The sequence below is a fragment of the Pungitius pungitius genome, chromosome 13 (genome assembly GCF_949316345.1).
Source record: "Pungitius pungitius chromosome 13, fPunPun2.1, whole genome shotgun sequence".
Lineage (NCBI taxonomy): Eukaryota > Metazoa > Chordata > Actinopteri > Perciformes > Gasterosteidae > Pungitius > Pungitius pungitius.
The window spans coordinates 14,100,826-14,116,325 of record NC_084912.1 but is presented as its reverse complement, the minus strand read 5'-3'; the positions used below and the strand labels follow the sequence as shown (position 1 = coordinate 14,116,325).

Below are 15,500 nucleotides of genomic sequence, written 5' to 3'. Positions count from 1 at the left end.
CAAAAATCAGTTAAAAAAAGTTGGTAGAGAACACGACTTTTGGGCTGTGACCCCTCTAAATCAGACCTCTGACTCGAGGAGGACAGCGGTTGTCCCAGGGACTTTTCCGCTTTGAGGCGTCTTTGGCCAAGGTCGGCGCTGTGACCCCCCCCCCCCCCCCCCCCTCTCTGCTAATCTCCACGCTAACATGCTGGTATTACAGTGGAGGTTGTGATGACGCCACAGACACGTTAAAGCCTTCATCTGATGCAACCGGAGAGCTGCTGCGTTCTCACTATGAGGCGTTCATGTGGCTCCTTCCTTGTGTTTCCTGCAGGTCTTCTGGTGTTTTTAGGGTCAAAACCTAAACGGTTGTCACTGCATCACATGCCTGCTTTTTTTTATTTTTTAAAGGAAGCCTTCCGCTTACATCACCAGTCAAAAGTTGGGACATATTTTCTCGTTCGACTGGTTCTGCATATCGGGGAAACGACCTTTGGTCTCAAGGACCATAGTTGAATCCGGCTGTAACTAGACACACACACACACTTCCTGACCCAGATCCTCTGCAATTCTCGGCATCTGCTGTCGAGGAGAAGAGGGGACAGCTGGGATACCACGGCCCCCCTCCACCACCCAATAAAAAAAGACTACTCCGACACCTTCTACTGCCCCCCTCGCTTAGGGCAGGCTGGGTTATTAATACCACTTTGAGTACGTCAGACAGGAAGAGCCAGGTTCACGCACCCGCTGGTCAGCGGCTGACCCTCTACTCAGTGGCACAGGAATCTCACACCTGATTCCTTCAGGGAAGAAAAAAACAAACGGAACCAGAATGACAGGAGTGAAATCTGCATTTACATTTTTATACATTTATTATCCCACCATCATTAAATTCTTCGACATCATCTAGAAGCGAGTGGTCTGCTGACAAACTGGGGCAAAGTTAACATGATACACTGCCCCCCGGTGGAGCGCGAGCAGAAACACTTCATTCATGTTTTCCTGGTCTCACTGTGTGTCCAGTGCAGACACGCTGCAATACAGACAGGAAGCACTAGACTTGCTCTACCAGGACTAAACCCATCTCCCCAGAGACGGCCGTCACCATGGGAACATCATTAATTGCTGATACAGGGTTAACGTGTACGCGGTGGGATCGGCGGTTTAAGCGAAACAAGCTGTGTGGGAGGTGCCTTCCTGGCCTTTAGCATCAGTGGGAACTTTACTGGATCCAAATCATTCAGATCTTGCGGGTATCGTTGCTCCAGCGCCTCCGAGACTGAATCCTAAAGACACACTTGGAGGTGGAGCGAGTCCCTGCGAACTGTGCAGACATCTTGTTTTCTTCCCCTCAGGACTGACCACAGCTGCACAAATAAGAAGCGAGCTGATTGACAGGTTGATGGTGATCGATGATGTAGTCACCCGGGTGAAGGTCGGAGGGAGAGAGGGAGGGGGCTGAGGCTGGGTATTATGTGTGGGGGGCTGTGCTTTCAGGGGAGGGGGGGGGATCACAGCAGGCGGTTATTTTGTTGCACAAAGCCCTCGCTGAAGGATCTCGCCTCTTCCTCCTCGTCTTCGCGAGCTCTCACTCAGTTCTCACGCCCGTCTCTTAGACGGCTCAGCAGCCTTTTCCCCGTCAGGTCCTTTAGGTCCGGATCTGAGCGAAGCGCATTTTAGATCTACAGAGAGAGAAGAGGTATTGGACATGATGATGGTGGTGATGATGATGGTGTCTGTGTGCACAAAGCATACCTGGGAGTTTTCTCTGAACTCTGTCTGGCTTGACCGACACTCTTAAATTGCGCTTCCAGTCTGGAGTAGATACCACCTGTAGGCTGCAGCAAACAGACACACACACACACACACACACACACCCCGAACAAAAACAATCCGACGTCAGCCAGCTGTAAAAACTAGGACATCAGGACTCGGCCCCCAAAGCGTGGCCTCACGATGTGAAACCCTCCCGATGCTAAACAACCCTTTGAACCAGAACACATTCTCTTGCCTCTTTGGTGTCCTTGGAATTGCTCTGCTCTTCGTCTCCAAACCTCATCTTCGTCAAGTGGCCAATGATCTCTACCATGCGACGCTGGTCTGGTTCATAGGAAATAAAAACACAGCAGGACACACCCTGATGTTACGGAAGCCGTATTTTCTACCCATACAGACTTAGCTTAAGTAAAAAAAACTGGCCCACTGGAACTGATTCTTCACAACTCAAATCAGAACAAAGACGGACCCTGCTGTATAATATTGAAATACAATAAGCCAAACAGTGCCCACAGTCCATTACATTTAAATGTCAACACACTTTTTTGTATCAGATGGAAATGGAAATGCTTCCATCAGCCCTGTTTTACCAGGTGGAAGCAGCATTGTTGGTCTCAATTGGAGGTTTACATAAACATTTGAATAAAGTCCCCTATTGGATTCATATGAGTTTAAAACAGTAAAGTGATTGAGCATTAAGCATTTGAATGGTCTGATGCATAATGAAATAGAAAAGTATTAATAATAGCATTCATTCTGTCTTCACCTTCTTCCCTCTGAGCGTCCTGGTTGTATCTTATGGAGCGAGAAATGTCCCACTTATTCTTCTGGACACTCACTCTACAAAACACACACATTTAGAAAATACAAGTCAAATCAATCAGTGGATACAGAAAGGTGTCATCATGAGTGAGGATTTTCTAAATGACCGTGGGTTTGCAGATGAACTCACGTGAAAGGTGTGTTGTCCCTGGACATTGTCTGAGGGAAAGTAAGCAGGATTTAGAAAAAAAATCAACAATATGTAAATATGCAAATCTGGAGGTTAACAACAAACTGCCTGCAGTGGTTCTGGTTAAATTAACATGAATAAACTAATAAAAATACACATTTATTTTATAGATGGTTTAAAGTAGTAATGGACAATTCAGTTGTAGGTATAAATTATTCTACTTTGTATACAATGCCATATATACGTAAAAGTTTAATTAAATTCGCATTAGATGTTCCGAGATATAAATAATAGACCCCACAACATTACATCATTTACCAAAGTGCATGCCTACAATTGTACCATAAAAACAAAAAACAAAAAGACTTTTCAACGTTCTGTAGTGTTTCACTCCAGAGAGGAAATGAAGAGAATAAAAGCTCACTTTCTCTGCTTTGTCTTTGCGCTGGAAGTTTGGGGAGGACATTTGTTTTTTGAGAGGTCTTTGGGCTTTCTTGGCCTTCTTAGCAGCTGGAAACAGAAGAACACACACAGAAATATAAAAAGGAACTTGGTGCATACTCTGTGTGGGCACGCGACGCCCTCTGCTGGCCAAAGAGAGGAACTGTTTTATTTTCCGTCCTAGTTGAAAAGGGGCAGAACGTACTGTGATAATAATAAAAAAAACTGTGGACTTTAAATAGACTGGACAAAAAAGGGGTGTGATTTATAGCTAAATATAGAGAAATATTACGTTATTTGCTTTGATCGAACAGTTAAAGGAACTAAATCAGGTGATTCTGAGTGATGGCAAAAGATTGTGAATTATATTAATAACTCAGCAAAGTGCAAATAATTTGTTCTTACAGGTGATGTTGATATTCTTCTATATTTTGTTGCTGCCCCTGTCTACATTAATCCATAACATTCCTCCAAACTGCCTTATGTGGATGATTTGCTGACGACGGAGAAGCACCTCATACACCCCACTTAAATTATCACTTTACACTTATATTTTGGAATAACTCGGAACGTACTTGTTTTAATTATTCTTTCCCCAAAACGTAACTGGATGTTTGATAAGATATCCTTCTGTAACTTTTGACTTCTTGCTACTTTATCTGGTTGAGAGATGTTCTTACTTTGTATTATCATTGTATCAATGATCTCATCCTACTCTTGGAAAGAAAGAGTTTTGTGAGCCATCGCAAAAAAAGCCACCAAGCTTCCTCACCTTGTTTCTTGGACACCTCCTCTTCGTCCCCCACCTCATCCTCTGTGACCTCTGACCCCGTGGTGTACTCCTCGTCCTCTGACAGGAGAGTCTGCTGCCTCTGAGGGTGAAGGTCACACATGCTACAGCGTTACCTCTCAGCTACCGCCAGGAATCTGGGTCCTTGGTGTTAAAAGGTATCAAATGGTCTCAGTTAAAAGCGCCGCAACGTTTCTTCCAGTAATTCCTACTGTTACTGTAATTGTTCTTGTACTAGTGGGTGGAGGACCAAAACGTGATGAAAGTTCCTACCAGTTGCAGACTCCAGTTTTTCAAAAGGGAAAACTGTTAGAAAGAAAAAAGAAAAGCAGTTAGAACGTGACGGAATGTACGCGCTGGTAGACGAAAAGCACGAGACAGAGGAAGAGGAAGAGGAAGAGGACTCACGGTGCCGCCGTCTCCCCTCAGCGGCCCCAGCAGAGTCGGCTCCAACAGGACGTCGCAGTCCTGAACCCTTTCTGCACTGGACGGACTCTCGTCGGTACTAACACACATAAAATCGCATAAACAAAGGTTTGCCTGGAAACACACAGAAACACGCCCCACACACACACACACGCGCGCTCACGTCTCTGCAGGCGGCGTGTTGGGCAAACACACGGCGTCTCTGTGCAGAAGCAGGTCGTTGAGGACTCGGGTCTGGGCCGAAGTTGCCTCGTCGCAGCGCTCCTCGTCGGGGACGGTCACTATGTGGTCTCGCATCTTGCAGCCCTCGACACACAAACACAATTGTATTTAAAGCTGGTGGTTGAGTTTGCTTCGTTGGGGCCCTGCTGGTACGCGTGTCTGTTTTTCTAAACTAGGTAGAAGGTAAGTATTACACTGAACAGCACCTCTTACAAGATCACTTCAAAACACCTTGACTGTCCCTTTAACTGCATCCGCATATGCACACAAAGACGGTAAGATTAAGAGCAATGTACTGAATGTTAGAATAACCTTTGCTTTTATGTGTTTACTGCATGCATTTGTACTCCCGCTCTGTCTAGGAGACATGTACATCTAACAATAGTTGTGTTTAATGCATTGTTGCATTAAACACAACAATGCCCCATCACTAAAGGAGCCCGGCTCACACAATGCACTGATACAAGTCCATCTTCTATCAGTCTCTTTGTGAAGCCGGAACAGGGAAATACTGGTCGGTCCCTGCATGCGCGGGGACGGCACTCTGAGCAGATTACTTTACAAGGCAAGTAGAGGACACAATGGTCACATTCAGCATTGACGTGGGCAACATTTCCTTAATCCAGCTGCTTACTAAAGATCACAGCGATGCACGCATGGATTTATTCATGTGAACTCAATATTGACCTGTGAATGTTGAACCAACAGGATTGGAAGTGGTTATGAAGGGTTGATAGAGTAATACCCGTAGTAGAGTGTGTGTGTGTGTGTGTGTGTGTGTGTGTGTGTGTGTGTGTGTGTCTCTACCTTGGGCATACCGGACGGGTCAAAGCGGAGAACCCTCTGGTTGCAGCAGGGGTACATTCCTGCACCGTGCCAGGCTTTATCAGGACCAATGCCGCAGTACAGCACGCTGTCTGGGTGGTACTTGCAATGGGTCAGCTCCGCACACACAAACACCTACACACACACACACACACACACACACACACACACACACACACAAACACACTAGATCATCTGGCACTCAGGTTTACCGCACACAAAGCCTTTGCATGTTGCAGACAAACACACACACACACCTGTTGGCAGCGGGAGCAGGTCAGGTAGTTGATGGTACCCCAGATTCTCCAGTAGACCAGGACCCAGGACTTGAGCTCCTCAAACAGGCCGGTAATGTATTCGTGCACATCCCAGCTCTTCTGTCTGCAAACGTGGACACACACACACAATGAAACATGACGCGTGCATGTCGTCCGTGTATTGTTGCTGAGAGCTGAACGAGGCGCATGAGCTTGTGAGTCCGGTCCATGCGGGGGACGCCGCTGTAATACTTAGTGTGCGAGTAGATGATCTCTCCGCGAGCGTCGATGTTGATTTTCCCTGGAACGCAGGAAATCTTCCTCTCCGTGTCTTTGGTCAGCAGCTTGAGGCACAAACCACACCTGGGAGGGAACACACAAATAGTGAGGCCGACACCCGCGGCAGGCTCAAGACGAGAGGAAAGCAAAGGCACGGATGATGTTCGATGGTTAACCAACGCTGGCTGCTGCCGCCGCCGCCGCTCACCTGTACAGAGTGGAGGCGTTTCCCGGTGAATCTCTGCCCCGGTGGTTGGGATCAAAGACACACTCAATCTTCTTCTGGAACAATTTGCTTTCAGGGGGAGATACAATTTCCTGCATTATTTCATGCTGTAGATAATAGGAGTGTTCATTTGATTAACATAATCAAGCTGAATGTGTAAGGGTGGCCTATAATAATAGACTTCTCTCTTCACATGGCATTAATCTATGAAGCATCGATACTTCTAATAAACACGGGGCTCGTGATGAGGATTGCCTGCTTGCCCAGAGAAAGTCAACGTCGACCGTCCATCTAGACTTGTTTTAGTGCAAGTTTTGGAGACATCGGCCGCCAATGAGAGACTAGAGACCACAGGACTCGTCCCCGCCAACTACGTCAAGGTCCTGGGCAAGAGGAGGGGCCTAAAGCACGCAGAGATGGAGAGGCTCGCTCAGGTGTCTGATGAGAGACATTGCTGTTGAGTTTTTTTAATTTTTGGCGCTTAAGCCATTGAGTCCCGTAATATAGGACAGAAGTCCGACATCACTAAGGTATTCTGACAAAAGGAGTCAAGCTGCGTAGCGTTACCTTTTGAACTTGTCTTTTTTGTCCCTGATGTCGTCGGCCTCGTTGTGGCTGAAGAGCTCGGCGATGCGCGTTGCCAGGTTGCTGTTGATGCAGTTCATGTTGCAGGGCGTGGCCACGATGGCGCTCATGTGTTTGTGGCAGTACTGGATGCACTCCTCCACCTGAGCGTGGACAAACACAAACCGGTCTTATAAGACTTTTCGCAGCGACGGTGGACTCATTTTTCAGTGGTCCAACATAAATGTCACTGAAACACTAGAATTATTAGCTTAGCTCTTCTTATCGTGCAGTGGTCTAAATAACACTTGGGGGCAAAAGAGCAGCTACAACCTTAAAAGCCATGCAACATCAACTTAACAGAGCTCTATGTGGGACCTCTGGTTTTTCCTGGGCTAGGTCACATGACCGTCATCATAACGACATTTGCAAGCTGCTGCTGGATATTACATGGTAGCCAGGCAACGCCTCGAGTAAGAATGTTTGAAATCGGAAAAACAAAAGGCCCAAAGTACGTCACCACACCAAGCGTCACAACACTTACTAACGTATCCATCTTCAAGAACTCGGAGGAGATCAGGATTGAGATCACATTGCTGGGCTCTGTAACCGACAAACACCACGTGACCAACCAAGCCAGAACCCCACAACGGACAAACAACACAACACGCAGCCGGTGGCTCGCCAAAGACACACACACACACACACACACACACACGCCGCGTATGCTGACCGGTGACCATGTGTACCAATGTGCTATTAGCTATTGTGTAACAGTTTTCCATGGGGCTTTACCGAGGCGGGGTTTTTCCCTGTTGCCCTCCCCCGCCGAGTTCCTCCTGACGTAGTTCATGAGCCAGTCAAAGATCTGCACGTCGCAGTGGACGGAAATGTCCACCTCCTCCCACCTCTGGGTGTCCACAGAAAGGTACTCAGCAAAGTAACGCATCTCTTTGACCAGGAGGTCTCTGGGACAAGTGAAGTCCTGCTTCAGGTTCTTGGTTTCGTCGCACACGTGGATGACCATGTTGGGACTGTGAGGAGAGAGTTCAAATACGGTGAACAACACTGAACGTCACACTTTCTCCAGCTGGCTTTAAAGTCTTTAGGATGTGAGCGACTGCAAGAAATACCAGATATCGGTCAGCAGCTAACAATGTCCAAATTGCTGAGAGAGTACACAGAGTTAACCATAGAGAGGGCACATTCTCGTGCAGATCGGCCATTAGCTAACCAGTGGTGCACGCTGACGTGCACTAATGTGCACTCACACTCTGGAATCAAGGCAAGAAGACGCTCTATTTAAATACACACAGAGAGAGAGAGAGACTTCATACTTCACAATATCTCAAGATTCTAATAGCTGTTAGATGGTATATTCATGCTTTGAATCCAGTATATTGCACCTTTAAAATAGAGCATACGTATGCATAAAGAATTCATGTTCCTTTCTGTAAACGTCCCTTTGTAAAGGCCGAGCTCTTGATACTCACTCCCGTGGCTTCTGAGGTTTGTCATCCTCCTCAGCCGAGACGCTTCTCTCTTTCTCCTCCACAGCACCTACACTTCCTGTGGCTGATGATTTGGAGCCTGCTGAAACCGGCAGAAAACACAATGTAAGCATATTACTCTGAATCCACTTCTCAAACAGTAACTGTCACAACTGCACAATTATTGAACTGCTTTAAGACATTTCGTAGTCCATGTCTTCTACTGGTCTGAGAACAGTTCTCTGGACATATTTAGCTGTGCCTGAATTATTAATCTGACAAAGAGGTAGGAATAGTCAAAATGTTAAAATTACTCTAATTAATGAAATGATGCATGGTATATTTGGACTGGATAGAGCTTAAATTGTTTCATATGATTAAAATATTTAAAAAAAATATGAGTGATATAGCAAACTTCTACAAGCCTTTTTAATATCACATTAAATGCAATTTAATACCTGTTTTCAGGAGTATGATGGACAAAGGTTGTCTGACCTGTAACGTTGCTGCTGCTCTGGCTGCCTCCCGTCTCCACCTCCTCCTCAGCGTCCAGCAGCGCGGTCAGGCCCTCCAAAGGCGAGGCGCTTCCTTCCGTCAGGGCGTTACTTTGGTTGTCCACCTGAGGAAAGCCCCCTGCGTTCTTCAGCTCCTCAAAACGACGTGCACACTGGGAGATCACATCAGGGACACAGTGTTATTTCTGCTCAACAAGCCAGACAAACATTATGTTTCCTGACCATTGGGATGATTGATGGATGGGATCGTTGGACAGACGAAGGGGACGGATGGATGGAAGCACTCATAGTTACCCAGCATTCCAGTTACCTCCTTGGGAGAGAATCCTGGAACTAGCTTGGCTACGTTGTCCCAGTTTATGGGCTGGGGAAATCCCCACAGAGAGCCCAGCACCATGTCCAGAACCAGCACGTTGTTGTCATAGGGAAAGTTGTTGTTGTCCGAGGAGAAGCGGCTCATTTCTACAGAGGCAGAGAGACGAGAAACAAAAGGGCAGTAAGTGCAGAATGAACGCCTACATCTGCAGCATTTTTATTACTCATCAATCAGCAGAAAATGAATCTGCAACTATTTCAATAATAGTGTAAGTCTTATTCATGTGGTTTAATGGCCCCTTTTGTTTGGTGTCTGAGTTATATATCTATATAGTGTGACTTACTTGAAATCAAAATGACTATGATTATTTCTTACAAATAAATCGATCATGCAGCTTAACTTTATGCAGTGTATGCAGAACATCACTCTAATTACATTTTAGCAGCGGCCAATGCCGAGCATTCATGTATTTGACATACATTTGTTGATACGATATAAACCCATAGCAGGTTGTACAATAGAGAAACTTCGTGTCAGGAGAGAAGTGATGCTGCGTAGGCCTCTCTGTCCTCCTGCTGCTGCATCAACATCACATGCGCGCATGGTCAAAATAGATCAGCAGCTTGTCTTCACGCAGTTAGGCGATTTTAAAGGATAAGCTATTGTTGACATACTTATCTGGTGTCGGAGATATTCCCCCCGTCTTCCCGTACAGTGAACCAAGCCGGTGGCTGCTTATGTCATTGTGTGCGGGTGGTGCTGATGCTGCGGTCCACTCCTACCGGCTACAGCAGCTAATGCTAGCTAGCTAACTTTGAGGGGACAGGATATGCTGCCTTCACGTCTATCTCGTAAAATCTTAATCATTTAACTACTCAGAAAACACGTTACGACAAAGAGGACTACCAAAGCTCAGGTGATGCAATCAGCGGCATCGGGCTGCAGTTGTCTGTGGGGTTCTGCCAAAAAGTCACAATATACATTAACTATTTTTTTCACTATTTTAATCACGTTTAAGTCTTGCCAGGTTAAAGTTAAGTAAAAGTCAATTCTGGCAAATGTTCATGAAAAATTTGACAATCAGTTTTGACTATATTGTTAAAGTAGATACGATATGCGAGGTCAAATATTTACACTTGACCACTGCTGCACTCGTAATTACAGTTTTTCTCAGTAGTCCCTGAAGGCATCATTAGCTTTAATATGCTAGCATACGAGTGGTCAAAGTAACGTTATTAAGTGGTTACTTACTAGAGTCCTTTGTAAATGCTTAGGCCCGGTAGTAAGGGGGGTTTATTGCAAATTCAGAAGTCAAGTCCTAAACAAATTGAGAACTAAAAGCTGTTCTAAAAGCTCTTCGTTTGGGTCCTGCGGACTCATCCCGGTTGACGCACTGCAGTGGGCTATGCGTCCTGTTGCTTAGAGACGCCGTAAATCAGTCCCCGGACTTCATATAAACAACTAAAACACAATACAATTACATGAATGCAATATATTCTAAATAAAATAAGCTATCTTGGTCTTAAGGGTGTATCTGAACTTCGACAAGTTCCTGCTGACTATTACCAATGAAATTTGCTTTATATTTCAACTTTCCTCCTGATAAAAGGTATTTCACAAAAACATGATTTCTAATACATTTATTTTCAAAATAATTGTATTAAATATTTACAAAATTACAATCTATGACCAACAAATGGCTTAAAATGTGCAAAGTAAGCCCCTTCCTCATTCTGAATGAATCTAATCAATCACATTTGCATGACAAAGACAACGCGGCCTCCAAGTGACCGGAAATGATTATGTCATGAAACTTTGTGCTCACATTGTCAGCGTACAATGATGTATCAGTGTGCCTCATTAACTTCAACACAATTATTGTTATTAAACAATATCAAGTCATTAGGGTACATCTTAAATCCGACATTATTTAACGGCAGAGCACGGTATTTAGAGAACAACTTACTTTCTTTCAAATGTAAGGCTAACAACCTGATTTGAGACCCACTGGTCCTTAACAGAAAAGCATAACAGGGAACCTGTGCATGGAAACCCCTCGTGGCTTTTAACCTTACCAGAAGGCCCAGTTGGCATTGGGTGATTTGAAGAGAAATTCTCAAAGGTCTATGGTGTTTCCTCAGACACCATCTACTGATCATGAGTCAAGCTTCAGAATAAATGAATACTGACTAAGCCAACCAGTGTTGTTAACTCCTACAGACTTTCACACAGAAAAACACAATCATGCACAAAAGTTACAGGTCAGTCTTCTCTGGGATGTTTAATACCATGCTAGAGGGCAAGCTGGAGTTTGATGTTCCCGGTCTGAAGGGGACCGGCGTTTCTCTGTACACAGACTCCAACAGCCCCTCCATGGAGACTGCGGCAGGGGCTGAACCGAGGCCTTGGGTGACCCCTTGGGTGGGGATGGACTGTGGGAGTGCAGCCGTGTTCACTTCCTGCACCTGAGCGAGCCTCTCCATCTCTGCGTGCTTTAGGCCCCTCCTCTTGCCCAGGACCTTGACGTAGTTGGCGGGGACGAGTCCTGTGGTCTGTCCGTCCACACTAGCCAGCAGCCAGCCGCGCACCTTGGACTGGTGCTCTGAACAGGGGGAGGGGTGGGATACAAAGGTCATGATCCAAGCTACCCTACATGGGTTAAACATCAACTATGTCAGTTATTTTTCCCCGAAAGCGTGCCTTCCATTATTGACTATATGCCTGCCAATGAAGAGACAAACTCTTACAGGCTTTTGGACTGATGTCTTTGCAGGCGACAACATGCACCAATAATATCACGTGGACAGGAAAGCCAGAGCTGGAACGCCCCCTCTTCCTGATGAGGAGAATATTCTCTCTGACTGGGTTAAATGTTGTTAAACCAACATCCAACACTTGATGAAAGAGCTCTCACCTTTAGGGGCGAGGTTGAGCATGTCTCCTGCCCGCAAGGAAATCTCCCCCTCGGACGCGGCTAAAAAGTCGTACTCGGCTCGCGCCACCACGTGGTCGTCCTCCCCGCTGGCCCAACAGGATGCTGAATGAAGAAATGCAAAAACATCGTCACTTGTTAAGTGATGGAGGAGGAAACCACCGGCCACCATGATCAGTGATCTCAGTTTGCCTTTGCGCCACAAGACGGAGAGAGTTTTCATTCCTGGTAGTTCGTAAAGTCAGCAGTCTGATGCTGAAAGCTACAAATACGTTTTTTTCCTCAGCATAAACCGTGACCTTTTCTAAGTCTCTCTTTCTTTTGTCTGCCACTTCCAAAATCCATGTAGAGCACTGAGGCAGTGGCACCAGGTAGTAGAATTATGGATCTGTAACCCCTGATGATTACACGATTCACATATGTTTATTGTTTCTTGCAGTTTGTGTGATTTTTTGTTTCTGTTCAATATTTTTTCAATTGCTGTTATTGTAATTCACAGAATTATATACACGTGTCTTTATGTTGGATTTCTTTTGTTTGTTTTTTCTTTTTCATTACATCTATGTTTTTACATTGTGATGTATTATTTCTTGGTGGGACCAAAAAGGAGAGGAATTTCTAAAATGGGAATCCCAGAAAAGTAAATACATATACATAGCGAAATGTAATCCCCTGCCAGCAGTAATTGTGGTCTTCTGCATTGAACTCCAGCCATTTCTTCATGGCACTAAGGTGAAAGCTGCTGATCTAAAGTGCAGAGACCCCCCCAGGAATAAGAGGGGAAGCTCCTAAACTTTATAGTGATGTGTATACAAATGTGGAAGTTCAACACCACATCTGCAAAATCCTATATGTCAGCCTCACCGGTCTCTTCAGAGCCAGGCGCTGAGCTCAGCAGCTTCCAGATGAGGTAGGGTCCTCCCAACACAACAGCAAAAAACAGAAGGATCGGCCAGGACTTCACGGGCTGACCCTCAAACCCTGCTCCTTCCACTCCAGACACACCCGTCGCCAGGGCGTCGGCGGCACTGTCGGCCCACAAGTCGTCTACCTCGGCGTCCGTCCTTCGCCCCAGCAGCCTCTGTAACCTCCGATAGAGGTAGCGCAGCGTGCGCACAAGAGCAAAGGCTGACAAAACCCTGGTGAGGTGTGAACGCAGCCGCGTTAGGTGGTTTGCCACATCCAGCACAGCGCGGAAACTGTTATACACCGCCGAGAAGGTGGCGTCCAGCATCATGCTGACCGAGCCGAAGGCCTGCACGATGCTCTCGATGGACTGGAAGGCGCCGCGACTGCTCTCCTCCGCCTGCTGCACGAAGCGGCTGGGGGCGACATCTTCAGTGTTGCTGAGGCGGCTGTACCCTCCCAGGCCGTAGCCCCCGCCGTGGCTGTAGCCCCCATACATGGAGCTCCCATAGGGGCTGTAAGAGGAGTTGAACGAGCCGTAAGATGGACGGTAGGCCTGCTGGACGGGACGGGGAGGCACCGGGGGAACCATACGGGTCAAGACGGGGGGGCCTGCTGAGTAGGACGGGCCCGCGGCGGGTCCAAAGTTTACAGATCTGTTTGGGGACAAGATCAAAATAAGAGGACACGGGGTTAGATTTTGGTTGAACTCCCTCAAAAACAGTAATCCGATGATAATCTTCCTCACACGGCGTCAAATCGTGCTACATTTGAACTGCAAAGATGGTGAGGAGACATCCAAGAAAAACCAGCGTTACACGAAGTAGTGAGGGACAACAGTCTACAGGTTTGAGTTATTCGTCAAAGTTTCGAGTGATGTGTCGTGACGTCATGCTACATTTAGTAAAAGATGATGACCTACATCGGGGCCTCTTTGGGCCTAGCTAACGTCAACGTGCTACTTTGTTTAAAAGGCTATCGTCGGTCAAACATTCGGTCATATGAAAAGTAATCGATAGGGCAATAGTTCAATGAGCCATTGATTGAGTTATTACACCACGTGTGTGCAGCCAGATTAACGTTAGCCAATAAAGCGAAGCAGCTTCGGTAAGTAAACACGACACGGGTCTTAGCACACCAAGCTAAGCTAACCTTAGCTAACGCGGCTAATGCAGCCCGTTTACCTGTAATTTATGGGCGCGCTCATGGCTCCTGGAACCCGCCTTTCCCACGGCTTCTGTGGAGGCTGTGAATCCATCGCTGAATGTATATAGTTATATCTATATATACGATAACCACAGGTAGACCACAATATTGTGAACTCCTTTCCGGACCCTGTCCCAGCTTCTCTTGCTGCGCTTCCGGGTCACATGGTAATGTCCCATCGCTGATGTGGGAGGGATCATAGATGTGGGAGGAGGGATACTTCACTTTTTTAGGTAATCTGACAACGGAACACAATCCAACTACGTGACACGCATATCTTCATAACAGAAGATAGCAACACAATGTAACATAACGTAGCCCTATGGATTTGTAACTATATCTATGTTTGTAACTAAACCAATATCGTTCAGATTTATTTCTTATAATAATTTTATGTTGTTTTTAATTTCATTTATGTGTATAGCTCCAGTTACACGCTCACAGGATAACGGAATCTTACATTTTCTCTACTTTTTAACAGCCTAGTTTGGCTTTAGTATAATAAAGAAACTTCATAGAGTTCAGGAATCAGGAATCAGGAATCAGGAAACGTTTATTGCCATAGTATGTTGTACATACATGGAAATTGTCTTGGCGGAAGGTGCACGAAGACAGTACAATAAAGACAACATAGTGCAAATGAGATAAAAATAGAATAAAAGTATAATAAAATATAAAATATAAGCTATGGGTTAGTACGCTAAAAATTAAAGCTATGGGTTAGTAAGTTAGAGGAGATAAGATAAAATTAGGAATAAAAATAAGGATAAAGTGCACCAGCTAAACAAAGTGACGGGTGACAAATGAAAGTGACACAGTGATGAATGAGCATGGGAGTCAGAGTCAGTCAGGGGGGGCCCGGGCTCTGTTGATGAGCCCGACTGCCGAAGGGAAGAAACTGTTCGTGTGGCGGGACGTCTTAGTCCTGATGGACAAAGGCAGTGGTCAGGTTAAACAATAGGGAACATGTACCAAAATGCCAATACCTCTAAAACGTAGACATTAGATTGTTAATCTCTATTAAAGTTGAATATGCATGCGCATTACTCGAGTCAAGAACTGTCTTGACCTAAATGAAACGTGGTGATCTACTCCCACAGGGCGGCAGTATTATATCACAATTCCGGCTGTTCGCGATATGTAAAATAAACTTACTGTTCTTCATTTGTCCCATTAAGTATTTTTTTTTTTCTTAGTGCACATATGACAGCTTGCTTGTTGTTTGTTTGAAATTTCTGAAATATAAAACAAAAGATGTAGGACTGCATTTTATTACGCATACAATAATATTACAAATGTATCTTTAAATTAATATAAAAAATCCAGGCAGGTGCGTGTACACTGATGGCCTTGTGTCATGCCGGCAGACGCATAAAAATAATAGAATATCCTACA

The 15,500-nt window shown here is 45.5% G+C and overlaps 2 protein-coding genes across 5 annotated transcripts; both read right to left on the bottom strand.

Annotated features, from left to right (window-relative positions):
- Positions 1-815: 815 nt before the first annotated feature.
- On the bottom strand, positions 816-10,507 carry sanbr (SANT and BTB domain regulator of CSR). Of its 4 annotated transcripts, none has more exons than XM_037465942.2 (21): positions 10,313-10,507; positions 9,056-9,207; positions 8,726-8,897; positions 8,234-8,333; positions 7,536-7,774; positions 7,285-7,343; positions 6,744-6,904; positions 6,159-6,245; positions 5,924-6,034; positions 5,672-5,795; positions 5,397-5,549; positions 4,531-4,673; positions 4,350-4,446; positions 4,215-4,247; positions 3,924-4,023; positions 3,135-3,220; positions 2,711-2,739; positions 2,525-2,598; positions 1,994-2,082; positions 1,738-1,813; positions 816-1,664 (listed from the first exon to the last, which is right to left on the bottom strand). In XM_037465942.2, exons 2-21 carry the CDS (start codon positions 9,203-9,205, stop codon positions 1,582-1,584), a joined length of 2,166 nt encoding a protein of 721 aa, XP_037321839.2. In that variant the 5' UTR covers positions 9,206-9,207; positions 10,313-10,507; the 3' UTR covers positions 816-1,581. The 4 variants fall into 4 exon arrangements, with proteins under 4 accessions (XP_037321839.2, XP_037321838.2, XP_037321840.2 ...); XM_037465941.2 differs by lacking the exon at positions 10,313-10,507 and adding an exon at positions 9,736-10,235; XM_037465943.2 differs by lacking the exon at positions 10,313-10,507 and adding an exon at positions 9,736-10,235 and having other exon boundaries at positions 8,234-8,330.
- Positions 10,508-10,686: 179 nt separating this feature from the next.
- On the bottom strand, positions 10,687-14,271 carry pex13 (peroxisomal biogenesis factor 13). Its single transcript, XM_037465945.2, has 4 exons — positions 14,084-14,271; positions 12,858-13,555; positions 11,976-12,098; positions 10,687-11,663 (listed from the first exon to the last, which is right to left on the bottom strand). The coding sequence occupies exons 1-4, from the start codon at positions 14,155-14,157 to the stop codon at positions 11,317-11,319; spliced, it is 1,242 nt and encodes a 413-aa protein (XP_037321842.2). The 5' UTR covers positions 14,158-14,271; the 3' UTR covers positions 10,687-11,316.
- Positions 14,272-15,500: the final 1,229 nt, after the last annotated feature.